Source organism: Staurois parvus, unplaced genomic scaffold (assembly GCF_062004578.1).
Source record: "Staurois parvus isolate SC_StPar_1 unplaced genomic scaffold, SC_StPar_1.0 ptg000153l, whole genome shotgun sequence".
NCBI lineage: Eukaryota > Metazoa > Chordata > Amphibia > Anura > Ranidae > Staurois > Staurois parvus.
In genome coordinates this window covers 4623599-4641128 of record NW_028317949.1, presented here as the reverse complement: position 1 = coordinate 4641128, position 17530 = coordinate 4623599, and the positions used below count along the sequence as shown (strand labels likewise).

The window sequence follows — 17530 nt, the reverse complement described above, 5'->3', positions numbered from 1 at the left end:
CTTAACTGCTTGAGTACTAACCTTTATAAAACATTTCTAGAAATCTGTTTCCTTTAAGCTGACCATACACTAGTAGAGTTTTGTACAATTTTATTTTGTGTTTGCAACATTTGTTCAATTTTCCAATGGTGAGTAGGGTCAAATGGCAGCTTTTTGAGGACCAAAAGTACTAAAGGTCAATGGTCTCTGACGGGCTGGAGCGATATGAGCGACACCTTGAACGAAAGTCATCATCAAAGAGTTAGAGGCTGGGGCCTCTGGAATAAAATGGCCTAGGCTGAGACCTGACATTTCAGAGTACTCAAGGCAAAAATCTAATCCATCCCTGCCTGTAGGAAGTCAAGTAAATGACCCATAGAATAACAGTGAGGGTTAAGGTTCCTCTGCTCACACCAATGGAAATATACCTTCCAAGTACGGTGACATACCTTAGGAGAAGCAGTCCTACAGTTGTGGCCAAAATTATTCAACCCCCAATGCTGTAAAGGGGTTTAGGGACTATAGTGTACATTTGGAATTGTATTCAGAATCAAATCCTACAAGGACGTTGTAACTACCCAAATGCAACTAAAATGACATCAATTGTTTATGTAATACAGTAGTAAATGGTTCTTATGTGGTTTCTTCATTGCCACAATTATTCAACCCCTTAAAGACTACCACTCTGAAGAACAGAGGTTCATACAGGTGCTTTCCATCAGGTATTGAAAACACCTGTGGATGTCACCGAGCAGCAATCAAGCATAATAAGCACCAATTAGGCAGCTTTAAAATGACTGTGATACTCAGCTCCTTCTAGACATTTACTGGTGTGGTTACAAACATGGTGAAGGCAAGAGAATGGTCCAGGAAGACAAGAGAAGAGGTGATTTCTCTTCACAGGAAGGGCAATGGCTATAAGAAGATTGCAAAGATGTTAAACATACCAAGAGACACCTTAGGAAGCATCATTCGCAAATTCAAGGCAAAGGGCACTGTTGAAACGCTACCTGGTCGTGGCAGAAAGAAGATGCTGACTTCGACTGCTGTGCGCTACCTGAAGCGTAGAGTGGAGAGAAGTCCCCGTGTGACTGCTGAGGAACTGAGAAAAGATTTGTCAGATGTGGGTACAGAAGTTTCAGCCCAGACAATAAGACGCACACTGCGTAATGAAGGCCTCCGTGCCAGAACTCCCAGGCGTACCCCCTTGCTGTCTCCAAAGAATAAGAAGAGTCGACTGCAGTATGCCAAAAGCCATGTGGACAAACCACAAAAGTTGTGGGATAGTGTTCTGTGGACTGATGAAACAAAATTAGAACTGTTTGGGCCCATGGATCAACGCTATGTTTGGAGGAGGAAGAACAAGGCCTATGATGAAAAGAACACCTTGCCTACTGTGAAGCATGGTGGAGGGTCAATCATGCTTTGGGGCTGTTTTGCTTCTGCAGGTACAGGGAAGCTTCAGCGTGTGCAAGGTACCATGAATTCTCTTCAGTACCAGGAGATATTGGATGGAAACGTGATGCAGTCCGTCACACACCTGAGGCTTGGGAGACGTTGGACCTTTCAACAGGACAATGATCCCAAGCATACCTCCAAGTCCACTAGAGCATGGTTGCAGAGGAAAGGCTGGAACATTTTGGAGTGGCCATCGCAGTCACCAGACTTAAATCCGATTGAGAACCTCTGGTGGGACTTAAAGAAAGCAGTTGCAGTGCGCAAGCCTAAGAATGTGACTGAACTGGAGGCCTTTGCCCATGAAGAATGGGCGAAGATACCCGTAGATCGCTGCAAGACACTTGTGTCAAGCTATGCTTCACGTTTAAAAGCTGTTATAACTGTAAAAGGATGCTGTACTAAGTACTAAGATTGAATGTCACTTGGGGGTTGAATAAAACTGATAATGCTGTGAGCACAGAAAAGACATTTGTGGTTATTTCATTATAACTGTTATGTTATATTTGTCTGACCTACAAGTGCCTCTTTAATGTAAATGTAAGCAAGATGACTGAATGATCAAAAGCAATGTCAAACTGGCCAAAACACTCAATTTCAGTGGGGGTTGAATAATTTTGGCCACAACTGTACTTGCCTTAAGAAGCATGGAAATAATCGATTCAGAGACAATCCTCTCCCTTATGACCTGGGCCTCAACAGCAATGTCATTAAAGCCAGCGACTGAGAAGCAGGGTGGTAGATCTCATGACAGAATGTTTGGTCGGTCCAGTAAAGGCCAAGAAGGTTTTGCTAGCATGCTCAGAATGTCTGAGAACCAAGTCCATCTTAGCCAGTTTGGAGCCACCAAAATCACTGTAGTCATGTCAATTCTACAAAGGCATGGTAGAAACTAAATGGGGACAACACATAGATCAGTTAGAATTGATCCCAGAGAGTCAGCAGGGCATCTACTGTCAACGCTGGAGGGTCTCTTGTTCTGGATGCAAAACAGTTTTTTTTTTTAATGTGAATGCCAGAAGAACCCCTTCTGGGGTCTCCCAGCAATGAACTGTCCTTGAACACCTCTGGGTGTAGGGAGCATTCCTGTAGACTCAGAAAGACAGCCTGCCAGTTTTCCACACCTGGAATGTGCATGGTGGATATGGCTGGAAAACTGACCTCTATCTATTGCAGGATGACATCTCTCCCCCAAATCTGTTCATATTCCACGGTCAACTGCTAGTGGTATTATAACAAAGTGGAAGCAACTGGGAACAACAGCAATTCAGCCAAGATGTGGTAGGCTACAGAAAATGACACATCGGGGTCAGTGCATGCTGAAGTGCACAGTGCGCAGAAGTTGCCAACTGTCTGTACAGTCAGTTGCTAAAGACCTCCAAACTTCATGTGGTCTTCAGATTAGCACAACAGTGCATAGAGAGCTTCATGGAATAGGTTTCCATGGCTGAGCAGCTGCATCCAAGCCTTACATCGCCAAGAGCAATGCAAAGCATTGGATACAGTGGTGTAAAGCACCCCGCCACTGGACTCTAGAGCAGTGTAGACATGTTCTCTGACGTGACAAGTCAACCTTCTCTGTCTGGCAATTCGATGGACTTGTCCGGGTTTGGCGGTTACCAGGAGAACAGTACTTGCCTGACAGCATTGTGCCAAGCGTAAAGTTTGGTGGAGGGGGGATTATGGTGTGGGGTTGTTTTTCAGGAGTTGGGCTTGGCCCCTTAGTTCCAGTGAAGGGAACTCTTAAAGCATCAGCATACCAAGACATTTTGGACAATTTCATGCTCCCAACTCTGTGGGAACAGTTTGGGGATGGCCCCTTCCTGTTCCAACATGACTGCGTACCAGTGCAGAAAGCAAGGTCCATAAAGACATGGATGACCCAGTTTGGGGTGGAGGAACTTGACTGGCCTACACAGAGTCCTCACCTCAAGTCAACAGAACATCTTTGGGATGAATTAGAACAGAGACTGCGAGCCAGGCCTTCTTGTCCAACATTAGTGCCTGACCTCACAAATGCGCTTCTGGAAGTTGATCAAACATTTCCATAGACACTCCTAAACCTTGTGGACAGCCTTCCAAGAAGAGTACAAGCTGTTCTAGCTGCAAAGGGTGGGCCAACTCTAAATTGAATCCTACGGACTAAGACTGGGATGCCATTAAAATTCATGTGCGTGTAAAGGCAACGTCCCAATACTTTTGGCAATAGAGTGTGTATATACAGTCAGGTCCATAAATATTGGGACATGGACACAATTCTAACATTTTTGGCTCTATACACCACCACAATGGATTTGAAATGAAACAAACAAGATGTGCTTTAACTGCAGACTGTCAGCTTTAATTTGAGGGTATTTACATCCAAATCAGGTGAACGGTGTAGGAATTACAACAGTTTGCATATGTGCCTCCCACTTGTTAAGGGACCAAAAGTAATGGGACAATTGGCTTCTCAGCTGTTCCATGGCCAGGTGTGTGTTATTCCCTCATTATCCCAATTCCAATGAGCAGATAAAAGGTCCAGAGTTCATTTCAAGTGTGCTATTTGCATTTGGAATCTGTTGCTGTCAACTCTCAAGATGAGATCCAAAGAGCTGTCACTATCAGTGAAGCAAGCCATCATTAGGCTGAAAAAACAAAATAAACCCATCAGAGAGATAGCAAAAACTTTAGGCGTGGCCAAAACAACTGTTTGGAACATTCTTAAAAAGAAGGAACGCACCGGTGAGCTCAGCAACACCAAAAGACCCGGAAGACCATGGAAAACAACTGTGGTGGATGAGCGAAGAATTCTTTCCCTGGTGAAGAAAACACCCTTCACAACAGTTGGCCAGATCAAGAACACTCTCCAGGAGGTAGGTGTATGTGTGTCAAAGTCAACAATCAATCAAGAGTTCACCAGAGTGAATACAGAGGGTTCACCACAAGATGGAAACCATTGGTGAGACTCAAAAACAGGAAGGCCAGATTAGAGTTTGCCAAACGAAATGTAAAAAAGCCTTCACAGTTCTGGAACAACATCCTATGGACAGATGAGACCGAGATCAACTTGTACCAGAGTGATGGGAAGAGAAGAGTATGGAGAAGGAAAGGAACTGCTCATGATCCTAAGCATACCACCTCATCAGTGAAGCATGGTGGTGGTAGTGTCATGGCGTGGGCATGTATGGCTGCCAATGGAACTGCTTCTCTTGTATTTATTGATGATGTGACTGCTGACAAAAGCAGCCGGATGAATTCTGAAGTGTTATCTGCTCATTATATATTATCTGCTCATATTCAGCCAAATGCTTCACAACTCATTGGACGCCCCTTCACAGTGCAGATGGACAATGACCCAAAGCAGACTGCAAAAGCAACCAAAGAGTTTTTTAACGGAAAGAAGTGGAATGTTCTGCAATGGCCAAGTCAATCACCTGACCTGAATCCGATTGAGCATGCATTTCACTTGTTGAAGACAAAACTGAAGGGAAAATGCCCCAAGAACAAGCAGGAACTGAAGACAGTTGCAGTAGAGGCCTGGCAGAGCATCACCAGGGATGAAACCCAACGTCTGGTGATGTCTATGCGTTCCAGACTTCAGGCTGTAATTGACTGCAAAGGATTTGCAACCAAGTATTAAAAAGTGAAAGTTTGATTTATGATTATTATTCTGTCCTATTACTTTTGGTCCCTTAACAAGTGGGAGGCACATATGCAAACTGTTGTAATTCCTTCACCGTTCACCTGATTTGGATGTAGATACCCTCAAATTAAAGCTGACAGTCTGCAGTTAAAGCATATCTTGTTCGTTTCATTTCAAATCCATTGTGGTGGTGTATAGAGCCAAAAATGTTAGAATTGTGTCGATGTCCCAATATTTATGGACCTGACTATGTATTATATATATATATATATATATATATATATATATATATATATATATATACACAGTGGGGCAAAAAAGTATTTAGTCAGCCACCAATTGTGCAAGTTCTCCCACTTAAAAAGATGAGAGAGGCCTGTAATTGGCATCATAAGTAGACCTCACCTATGAGAGACAAAATGAGAAAAAAAATCCAGACAATCACATTGGCTGATTTGGAAAGAATTTATTTGTAAATTATGGTGGAAAATAAGTATTTGGTCAATATCAAAAGTTCATCTCAATACTTTGTTATATATCCTTTTGTTGGCAATGACAGAGGTCAAACGTTTCCTGTAAGTCTTCACAAGGTTGGCACACACTGTTGCTGGTATGTTGGCCCATTCCTCCATGCAGATCTCCTCTAGAGCAGTGATGTTTTGGGGCTGTCGCTGGGCAACACGGACTTTCAACTCCCTCCAAAGGTTTTCTATGGGGTTGAGATCTGGAGACTGGCTAGGCCACTCCAGGACCTTGAAATGCTTCTTACGAAGCCACTCCTTGGTTGCCCGGGCGGTATGTTTGGGATCATTGCCATGTTGGAAGACCCAGCCACGTTTCATCTTCAATGCCTTTGCTGATGGAAGGAGGTTTGCACTCAAAATCTCACGATACATGGCCCCATTCATTCTGTCCTGTACATGGATCAGTCGTCCTGGTCCCTTTGCGGAGAAACAGCCCCAAAGCATGATGTTGCCACCCCCATGCTTCACAGTAGGTATGGTGTTCTTTGGATGCAACTCAGCATTCTCTCTCCTCCAAACACGACGAGTTGTGTTTCTACCAAACAGTTCTATTTTGGTTTCATCTGACCATATGACATTCTCCCAATCCTCTTCTGGATCATCCAAATGCTTTCTAGCAAACTTCAGACGGGCCCGGACATGTACTGGCTTAAGCAGGGGGATATGTCTGGCACTGCAGGATCTGAGTCCCTGGCGGCATAGTGTGTTACTGATGGTAGCCTTTGTTATGTTGGTCCCAGCTCTCTGCAGGTCATTCACTAGGTCCCCCCGTGTGGTCCTGGGATTTTTGCTCACCATTCTTGTGATCATTTTGACCCCACAGGGTGAGATCTTGCGTGGAGCCCCAGATCGAGGGAGATTATCAGTGGTCTTGTATGTCTTTCATTTTCTAATTATTGCTCCCACAGTTGATTTGTTCACACCAAGCTGCTTGCTTATTGCAGATTCAGTCTTCCCAGCCTGGTGCAGGTCTACAATTTTGTTTCTGGTGTCCTTCGACAGCTCTTTAGTCTTCACCATAGTGGAGTTTGGAGTGTGACTGTTTGAGGTTGTGGACAGGTGTCTTTTATACTGATAACAAGTTCAAACAGGTGCCATTGATACAGGTAATGAGTGCAGGACAGAGGAGCCTCTTAAAGAAGAAGGTACAGGTCTGTGAGAGCCAGAAATCTTGCTTGTTTGTAGGGTGACCAAATACTTATTTTCCACCATAAATTGCAAATAAATTCTTTCCAAATCAGCCAATGTGATTGTCTGGATTTGTTTCTCATTTTGTCTCTCATAGTTGAGGTCTACCTATGATGCCAATTACAGGCTTCTCTCATCTTTTTAAGTGGGAGAACTTGTACAATTGGAGGCTGACTAAATACTTTTTTACCCCACTGTATATATATATTTAGATTTTAAAGAAAGCTAATTTCCACCCTGGGTGGAGCAATAACATTTTCCTACACTACTAAACATAAAGCATACCATGTAATGAGCAAATATGAACTTGTGATTTTATCGTGCGGCGCAGAAAACATGTAATGGCTCCAAATACTGTCTAGCTGTTTGTGTATTGTATATACATTATAACAGAATCATATAATAGAGTATCAGTGGCCTCCTTCAAAACTATATTGTGGCGTTGTGTGTACCTTTTTTACCTAAAGATAGATTGCAGAATGATGCAGCTTTTTCATTAACTACTCTGAACATATGGCTACAGTATGAATATACAACTATAGAATACACAATTTACATTATTCTTTCCCCAAGCCCAATATATACACACATTTATCACACTCTGGCTGAATTTAAAATTTACGCATGTAAATACACAGCAGACATACAACATTATATTATGAAAAAAAGACATTTTCAGAAGCTGGGAAAGAGTTATCGTAATCCTGCTAATTAATCTATAAATCGAAAACGTATGGAATACGTCATGAGGCCTCAATCCTTCGAGACTAAACATTAACTTTATAACATGCTGTGTAACTGGTGAAAGGTTACTGAATTATATAGGAATCCCATAATACAAATTCTATGCATGTATCTAGCAATTAGATTAAACTTAGTACAAAAGGTCAACATTTTCCATTCTGTTGTGTTAAAAAGAAAACCTACCCCATGTAAGGCAAGATAATAAGACTAGAGATTAGAACGATAATTCTTAAAATAGAGCTGGGTGCCAGGACAAACGTCTTCTTCAGTGTCATTAGCCAGCCAGTTAAGTGGGCCCGCACAGTAACTGTATAAAGTAAAAGAGAGACAAGTATTTGTTAACAAAATACAATTAAAGATTTAGATTGGCTAATGAAAATGTATGTATAGACAAAAAAGCAAAAGCTCCAAAATAAGAACTTTTTTAATGGATTCACACGATTTCAATGCAACTGAGTCTCCAAAGACCTCCAAACTTCATGTGGTCTTCAGATTAGCACAACAAAAGCATCAGATGCAGTGGTGTAAAGCACGCCACCACTGGACTCTAGAGCAGTGGAGATGTGTTCTCTGGAGTGACGATTCATGCTTCTATGTCTGGCAATCCGATGGCCGTGTCTGGATTTGTCAGTTGCCAGGAGAACGGTACTTGCCTGACTACATTGCGCCAAGTGTAAAGTTTGGTGGAGGGGGGTTATGGTGTGGGGTTGTTTTTCAGGGGTTGGGCTTGGCCCCTTAGTTCCAGTGAAGGGAACTCTTAAGGCATCAGAATACCAAGACATTTTGGACAATTTCATGCTCCCAACTTTGTGGGAACAGTTTGGGGATGGCCCCTTCCTGTTCCAACATGACTGGGCACCAGTGCACAAAGCAAGGTCCATAAAGACATGGATGAGAGAAAAACTTGACTGACCTGAACAAAGTCCTCACCTCAAGCCATTGGGATGCCATTAAAGTTCATGTGTGTGTAAAGGCAGGCGTCCCAATACTTCTGGCAATATATTGTGAGTATATATATATATATATATATATATATATATATATTTATTCAGTACATTTTTAAGGTGTGGCACAAAAATGTTTTCTCACATTTTGGAGGGGAAAAAAGTTCCATTCACAGTGTATGTAAACAAAAAACTCTCTATTTGCTCTTTTTTGGTCTGTTAAATGTACCATTTCAAGCATCTTGTTATTTTGTTGTATCTGTTCAATCAGTTCAAAAATAACTGTTAATTCTGCTAGAAATTCAGTGCTAATAACTTCCTGTATATTCTACCTTTGCTGCCTTCTTATCATTTAATAGTATTATTAGCCCTCCTGGTTCCCTTTGAGGACTACAAAACACCTCCCCACATTTAGTATGGAGATGAGTAGAGTCATTTGGAAGTCCTAATACACTCCCTAATCTAAGGTGACAATGCTTCTCGTCCATAGATACAATACAGTGAGTGTTGTCACCCTATAACAGGACGTGTGTTATTGGCAGGATCAACAGGTAAAGATAAAGGGGGGAAAGACTAAAAAAGGAAAGCTAACACAGTCTCCACATCGAATGACTTATAAGTTGCAATATTACATTTTTGCTTTTTGGTTTAGATACACTTTAGGCTGCAGACCAGTGACATTTTTTGAACCAGCGGCCATTTCAAATTTGTAATTTATAATGTCAGCCTCAAATTACTAGAAATATGCCATGCCAAATTCTGCCACCAGAGAGTACATGCCGCTGTTCTTCGGTGTCTTTAAACGTATAATACAAATTCTAATACTCAAAAAATGTAACTCTGGTTTAAAGCCAGTGTATAGTCTTTTCAATTTTATTTTATAATAATCTGAATATGAACAGCTTGATATGAGATGCATGTTTTGCACAAAACCTTTTTTCTATTTAATTTGTTATGTAACATGTAAATGGTGGCAGTCATATTTCCTTGTAACGTACACCAGCTCTGCTTTTAGCTTTGTGTGGTACAACATGTTTACTTCACTGCTCCTTGCATTCAAGTCTATAGTTGGCCTATCTAGTGAACATTCCTTGTGTCGCTGATATTTTATCTTGTTCTTTAGCAGGAATCTGAGTGATTGTGATGAATAAGAGAAATCCCTAAATGGATATGCTACAAATCTTTTTTTTAAATATATTAAAAGCAATGGGAATTGCTTTAAAAGGAACTTGCCATTACTAACTTGTTTTTGAATGTGCAGACCATAGGACATGTGATATCCATGTCCTTAGTACAGGTCAGCAAATCAGTAAGTAGCAAAAGAAGGATGAAGATCAAAGCCCCTGAGCTTGTGCCTTCAAAAACAACTCCACAACAGCAACCCAATTTATCTAACATTACAGGTAAACATTGCAGTAGCTTGAAAAAGTACTTGATCTTTTTCAAGCCAGTACCTGTGAAATGTCTGATCTTGTTTCTAACTGCTTGTTCTAGCCAGATCAGGAAATCAAGAGTTTAAATCCATTTTCTCTAAAAAGACCACCAAACTGGCTTAACCACTTTAAGACCGGGCCTAATTTTTAAAGGGATACTAAAAAAAATTAAATAAAAAAACAAAAACAATTTCTATACTTAATAAGAAAAATCCTCCTGCGCTTAGATGGATGTACCTAATTAAAGCCGCTATCACCCAACCTGACCCAATAAGTGGAAAAACAATAACTATTTAAATGGTGAAGTGCTTATAATAAATAATAATAAATGACAAATCAACATATATTGATAATAAACACAAAGTGCTCTGATCCCAAATTGGATCCAATAAAATGCAAAATATGTGAAACACACAGGAAACACCTGTGGCAACACTCAGTGAATACAACTCCCCCCTTTTTTGTCCCTGTAACAAGGACTATATTGTGATAGGTACATACACCGTGATCCCTTATAACAAAGGGAAAAAACATACCAATTGTGTTTAGTGCTATACTTAATAAATAAATGCTGAACCAATATAAAAGATTGTGATTAACCATACATATGGCAAATAAAAAACTCTCAAATAATGTCCAATTAACATATATTTGTGATCTTCAAAAACCAAATCATGCTGGTGATGAAGTGAACTATAGTGCTGCTGTATATATATATATATATATATATATATACTGCTTGGGTGCCCCTATAGCAGCTTGCTATAGGGGCACCCAAGCAGGTGTGTTCCAAGCCTGTGCTCCGTGTGTCTATTCACACATGGAGCTGTGGCTCGGCCCCACCCCCTCCCTCTACTCATTGGCTCACTGGCTGTAATTGACAGCAGCGGTGATCCAATGGCTCCCGCTGCTGTCTCAGCCAATGAAGAGAAGGAGTCCTAGGATAGCCGAGACTCCAGTGCACATCCTGGACCGAGTGGGGGCTTAGGTGAGTATTAGGGGTGCTGCTGCACAGAAAAGGTGGAAAACCTTGAGCCTTTATAACCACTTTAACCTTTTTGTTTGCATGTAAAAATCTGTATTTTTTTTCTACATAATTACTTAACCCACCCGCCAGAAAAAAAAAAAATTTAAAGCAGAGACTCTTGAGAATATAATCGTGGGTGTTGCAACTTTTTATATCATACTGTATTTGCAGAGCAGTTTTTGGAACACAATTTTTTTTAAGTACACGTTAATGAATTTTAATGCACAAAAACACAATATAGTGCCCAACTGTTTGGTAAAATATAGAAGATGAGGTTACATCAAGTAATTATATACCAAAGATGTCATGCTTTAAAATTGCGCACTGCCGTGCAATGGTGGCAAATTACGTATAGTTTATTATCCATAGGCGGCACTTTAAAAGCCTTTACCGGCTACCACTTTAGATTTACACAAAGGCCTGGTGATAGAATTATTTCTCTTGATCAGAGGTTTGCGGTGATACCTCACGTGTGGTGTGATCGCTGTTTACTTCCTAATGCGGGACAAATGCATTTCCCTTTGCACATGAGCACGGGAGGGTGGGGAAGCTTTAAAGTTTTTTTTTTTTTAATATATTTATTTTGTTTTACACTGTCCCTTTATTTTAAATCACGTCTATTGTTATCAAAAGGAATGTAAACATAACGTTTGATAAAAATAGGCAGTGACAGGTACTCTTTACTGAGAGATCCAGGGTCTAATAGACTCTCCTCTGCCCTTAACAGCATCAGATGCTTTCCAAAGCCAAATATGGCTTTGTTGACATCTGGTGAGTATTTTGCCATTCTGATTTCTCAGACCATAGAGATGATCGGAGCTGTCCTGGTCCTTGATTAGCTCTATGGTCAGCCCGCAGAAATGCCGGCTCCACACTGGGGTCCCCCGATAGGACAAGAGAGCCTGAGTAGGCTGAGGAAGGTGGCATGATAGGGGGGGGAATGTTGCCCCATCACTGGTGTCAGTGGAAGGAATAGTGCACCACATACTAGCACACTATGAGAGACTTACCTGTAAAACAGATCCCTCCAGCGCCACCCTGTCACTGCTGACAGAGATCCCATCTTCACCCGGTCTTCCTTCTGAGTTTGTGGGCTCCAACTGTTTGAATGGCTGAGTTTCGATGGCATCACTACTGCGTATGCCAGTGGGAGTCATGGCCACTGAACAGCTCTCATAATGGACGGCATGCCATCCATTGAGAGCACAGTGTGCATGCACCAGTGATATCACCGACTGCTTCACATGTAAAATATCCTAAACGGTGCATGTTTAGGATATGTTTACTGTATCTACAGGTAAGCCTTATTATAGGCTTACCTGTAGGTACAAAACAACAAAGTGAGTTTACTTCCACTTCAAAGTGGTTCTAAAGTCTCACGGTTGGATTCTATGCATGAAAGTAAAAAAAACATCTGCATGTACCAGCCCCCCTGCCCCCACTAACACTTACCTGAGCCCCCGGTTGATCCAGCAATGTCCACAAGAGCCTCAGTTCTCCAGGGACTCTCACTCATGATTGACTGAGGCAACAGCAGGAGCCACTGGTTCCCACTGCTGACATTCACAGCCAGTGAGCCAATCTGGAGAGGGAGGGGGCGGGGCCTGTGTGTGTGAATGGACACGCAGAGCAGCGGCTCAGGAGCGTGCCTACTTGAGAGCCCCCATAGCAAGCTGTTTGCTATGGGGGCACACGACAGGAGGGAGGGGCCAGGAGTGCCATTGTGGGACCTAAGAAGAGGAGGATCCTGGCTGCCTTGTGCAAAACCATTCCACAGAGCAGGTAAGTGTAACATGTTTGTTATTTTTAAGAAAAAAAAACAAGACTTTAGTATCACAGTAATACTTTTGGCACCTTGCCCTTAATGTGGTTTTGAACAGTTACAGAATATACAAGGTTACACTGACACTAAAGCTGTGATTTGTGGTGACAACAAGCTGTTGCAATACTTGCCTGGTACAGGGAAGAAGGAAAATATCCTCAAAGGGACAACACACAGCTCTGCAAAGGCAAAATCTACTCCAATGATGTCAACTAGGATCTTCTCTGATACGTTCGGAGTCCAGAACATCACAAAGCAGAGCTGCGGAGACAAGTAGAACATGTAAAGAAAATCATTTATTTTATAATTTACTAAAAGGACAAATGTTTTTGAGCTTTCAACAGTAGACATAGCCTGCTTATTATAATTTCATAAACTACTAAAAAACAATGCTGATTTTAAGGAAATACTGGTTTAACTGTCTGCCATAAACATAATTAAAGCTTAAGTTTATTTTAAAAAAATCAGCACAAGGGATATTCAATGAACGAAGCAGGATCTATTGATGGAGGATGGACAGATGATTAATAGGTGGGAATGGAGGAATTAATAGGGGGAATGGCGGATGAAGACTTGGGTCAAAGGAGGCCACAGCAGCACAAACAACACATCTCACTCAAGGTAAGCAATGCCCCTTGTGCTGATTTTTTATTTTTTTGTTTTAGGTAAACTTACACTTTAAATTTACATGGGCATTACCCTAATGGCGGCTTGACTTGTGTCCTTCAATTGATTAGGTAACCTAGAGATAACATTACATGTACAACAGGTATGGGCCAGTTAGACCTAAATAAACTGGGATGCAGGCTGGGTTGCAGCTGAATACCTCTACAATCTAGTTGAGGACAGACTCTTGAGCCAAGCAATCTAAAATATTTTCTAGCTGTAATTTCTTTAAATTTACACCAGTCTCTGTATTATGGAAGCTCTGTTGTAAAATGTCAGCAGCAAAAGAGCGTTTTCGGTAGAGTTACAGGTACAATTTTTTTTTCTAAATTGTAGTTTTTATTAAGTTCCTTTTTCAGGCTAGTAGCAGGATTTAAAAATCCAAACAGGTGATTACAGAGAAAAACAGTGCATGAAAATGTTCAGTACAGTATAAGAGATATAAGATATGATGAAAAAGAAAATAATTTGTCAGAATCTCAGTTATACATAGTATCTCTAATAGCTATGGTCATTTCACATCATATCAATACATTTGTGAATATTTTGGACTCAGAGTCTGATTACAAATGGGAAGTAGCCAAAAGACACCATAAAATGTCTAGAATTCCAAAAAGATGGATTAAAAAGAAGTATAACTACTGAACTAATGAATAAGAAACAAAAACAGGATAGGGTAAGGTGCACACCAGTTTAACAGAAATGAATTCCACTTGTGATATGTGTAGGATATGTAAGGAAAAAGGTTAATCAGAAGAGATGGGATTTAGTTAAGAGAGACCATAGGGTGAGCTGTCCCAATATTGCCATATTGAGTAGTGTTCCAATCACTTAATCTGCTGTTATGTAAAAGTTGGGTTTGGGATTACAGCAGATCCCCAGTGTTGGGGATAAGTTGTTTGGTCGCAGTCAGGATGCTTGTTACCAATCTCTTGGCATTTTTAGACATTCCTGGGATTGGCAATACAAATAGGCAGTGTATAGGGGTCTAGTGAAATGGATATGTTTAACTACTTGACCTCCAGAGGATTTACCCCCCTTAATGACCAGGCCTCTTTTTGCTACTCTGCGCTGCACTAATTCAACTGATAATTGCGCAGTCATGCAATGCTGCACCCAAACGAAATTTACGTCCTTTTTTTCACACAAATAGTGCTTTCTTTCGGTGGTATTTGATCACCTGTGCACTTTTTATTTTTCACGCTATAAGCAAAAAAAGGCCAAAAATTTTGAAGAAAAACAATATTTTTTACTTTCAGCAATAAAAAATATATAGTAAACTCAAAGTTGGTTATAAATTTAGGCCAAAATGTATTCTGCTACATGTTTTTGGTAAAAAAATCCCAATAAGTGTATATTGATTGCTTTGTGTGAAAGTTATAGCGTCTACAAACTATGGTATAGAATAGATAATGGAATTTACGCCATTTTTTTGCTATACAGCGCTGCGCTAGTTTAACGGACAATTGCGCGGTCATGCAATATGGTACATAAATGAAATTTACGTCCTTTTTTTCCCACAAATTGAGCTTTCTTTAGGTGGTATTTGATCACCTGTGCGGTTTTTATTTTTTGCGCTATAAAAAAAAATGGCTGACAATTTTCAGGAAAAAAACAATATTTTGGACTTTTTGCTATAAAACATGTCCAGTAAAAAAAAATTTAAAAATCAAATTTAGTCATAAATTTCTGCCAAAATGCATTCTGCGACATGGCTTTGCTAAAAAAAAAAAAACCCAATACGTGTAAATTAATTGGTTTACGTGAAAGTTATAGCGTTTACAAATGGCGGGAAAGATACTGGGATTTTTAGTTTTTTTTTATACTAATAATGGCGGCGATCAGCGACTTATGGCGGCGATCAGCGACTTATGGCAGGACTGCGGGACTGCGGCGGACAATCTGACATTGGGGGGTACTGACTTGGGGTCACTGACATCCCCAGTGACACCAATACAGTGATCAGTGCAAAAACAAAACACTGACACTGTACTAATGGCACTGGGGAGGAAGGGGTTAACTTTATTATTCAGGGAAAGGATTAACTGTGTGAGGGGAGTGTTTTACTAGGGGGCGGGGGTGTGTACTGCAGTGAACACCACTGATCGGGAGAGAGAAACTCTTCTGTCCCGATCAGCGTGTCCTGCAGCTGTCAGGGAACTGACAGAAAGCACAGCTACTGCAGCTGTGCTCTCTGTCAGCGATTGCCGCCGATCGCCGGGACATAGCCGGTAACGACTGACTGTGACCCGGCGACTGACATCCGCGGCTGTGATCGACGGGACAGGTAGGGCGGCGGCGCACCTCGCACGCCCCCTACCTGTTTACAAAACACACGTTTTAAAATGTGCTTTTGCCCAGCCGTGCCACCCTGCCGCCATATTTATACAGTGGCTGGGCGGCATGTGGTTAACACTTGCGTATTGTCTGTATCACTTGGGCCCAAAAGGGTTGGATAAGGGGAACTTTCCAGTGGTACTATGCCAGTCATTAAAGAGTCCCTAAAATTTAGAAATGTTTTTTTGAAATGACAGGGCTCAATTCATTAAGGACCCATGGGTGTATGCCATCCAGTTCAGGTGCTTTATTCACCTTTATTCTGTCTAAATATTTTTGGATCATATCAATTGTGAGCCAATGTGGATCATCTGTAGCTGTGTCAATATCATGCCTATTATGGACAAAAGCTCCCCCATGCTCCTTTGTATTTACAGAGCTGAAGAAGGTATTTAATACATTTGCCTTCTCTTTGTCCCCAGTCACCCACTCTAGATTATTTTGTAAAGGGCCTACATGCTCAGACCAGACCTTTTTACTATTAATATATTTGAAGAATTTTTTGGGGGTCAGTCCTGCTATCTTTTACAATCTGTTGTTCATTTTCAATTTTTGCGGCCTTTATTTCCTTTTTGCATATTCTTTTATATACTTTGTAATGTTTAAACAATGATAGCGTTCCTTCATTTTTATACTTAATAAAAGCTCTTTTCTTATTATCTATAGCTTTTTTAACTTTGGCCGTAAGCCACATAGGTTTGATTTTTAGCCTTTTAAACTTGTTGCCCATGGGAATATATTTTGCAATGTGTTCACATACAGTCTTTTTGAAGAACTCCCATTTCTGTGTTGTGTTCATTGAAGTCAATATTCCCTCCCAGTCTAAGTCTTGGAGAGCATCTCTCAGCCCTGGAAAATTAGCTCTCTTAAAATTGAGCGTTTTTATTTTTCCCATATGTGCTTGCTGTTTACAGCTAACAATAAATTAAATCATGTTATGGTCACTGCTACCCAGATGTACTTTTATATGGACATTCATAATAAGCTCTGCATGGTTTGAGATTACCAGGTCCAGCAGAGCATTATTCCTAGTTGGGGCCTCTATGAACTGTTCCATAAAATTGTCCTGTACCATAAAATTGTCCTGTAGTTTATCTCTCGTTGCCACCAGCTGAGAGAGAGAATAGTCCCAAACGTCCTCCCAATCCTCTGCATCTAAGTCCTCAACCTCTGCCCGTAACTTCGCTTGTAGTGGGTCGAGACCCACATGTATCCAGGGAAGGAGCGCTTTCTAAATAGTTGAACACGGTTTTGCTAAGGAGGGGTCCCTTAAAAGACTCTCCAAATCATCAGCCAACAAATGTAATGGATCAATGTTAAATTGTGAGTGAAAAGCATGGCGTAGTTGCGGAAACCTGATAAAGTGGGAGTTTGGTAGGTCATGTTTCATTTTTAGTTGGTTAAAGGTAACCAAGGACCCCCTATCACATATGTCACTTAAGTATTTAATACCCTTTGAGGTCTGGACCAAGGGGTCAGAGAGGATCTCAAATTCAAATTCACATTCATAGTGCAGTGTGTGGAGACCAGAATGCAGAGGTGAAAGAACAAGTACAGGCATGTTTAAGGCCTGCTTTACAGAGAATGCCAAAAAACACCATTGTTCTTAATGGACCTCTACACACAGGCATGTAAACTTGCATTGCCTATAGATCAGTAAAAAAAAAAAAAAAAAAAAAAAACTATTGCTGGTGAGTATTTTTTGTGCATATATACATTTGAATAAGCTCATATACAGATATACACAACCTTCCCTTGATTTCAAAAAAGCTAAAAGAAACTTTAC

At 40.9% G+C, this 17530-nt stretch overlaps 1 protein-coding gene across 1 annotated transcript in view; it reads right to left on the bottom strand.

Moving 5' to 3' along the window:
• Positions 1–17530, bottom strand: part of ANKH (ANKH inorganic pyrophosphate transport regulator) — a 181239-nt gene that overhangs the window by 13908 nt on the left and 149801 nt on the right. The window contains exons 9-10 of the mRNA XM_089674835.1: positions 12873–13002; positions 7699–7822 (exon numbers count right to left, since the gene is read on the bottom strand). Of these exons, the coding sequence (XP_089530961.1) occupies positions 7699–7822; positions 12873–13002 (254 nt within the window). The remainder of the gene's footprint in view (positions 1–7698; positions 7823–12872; positions 13003–17530) is intronic.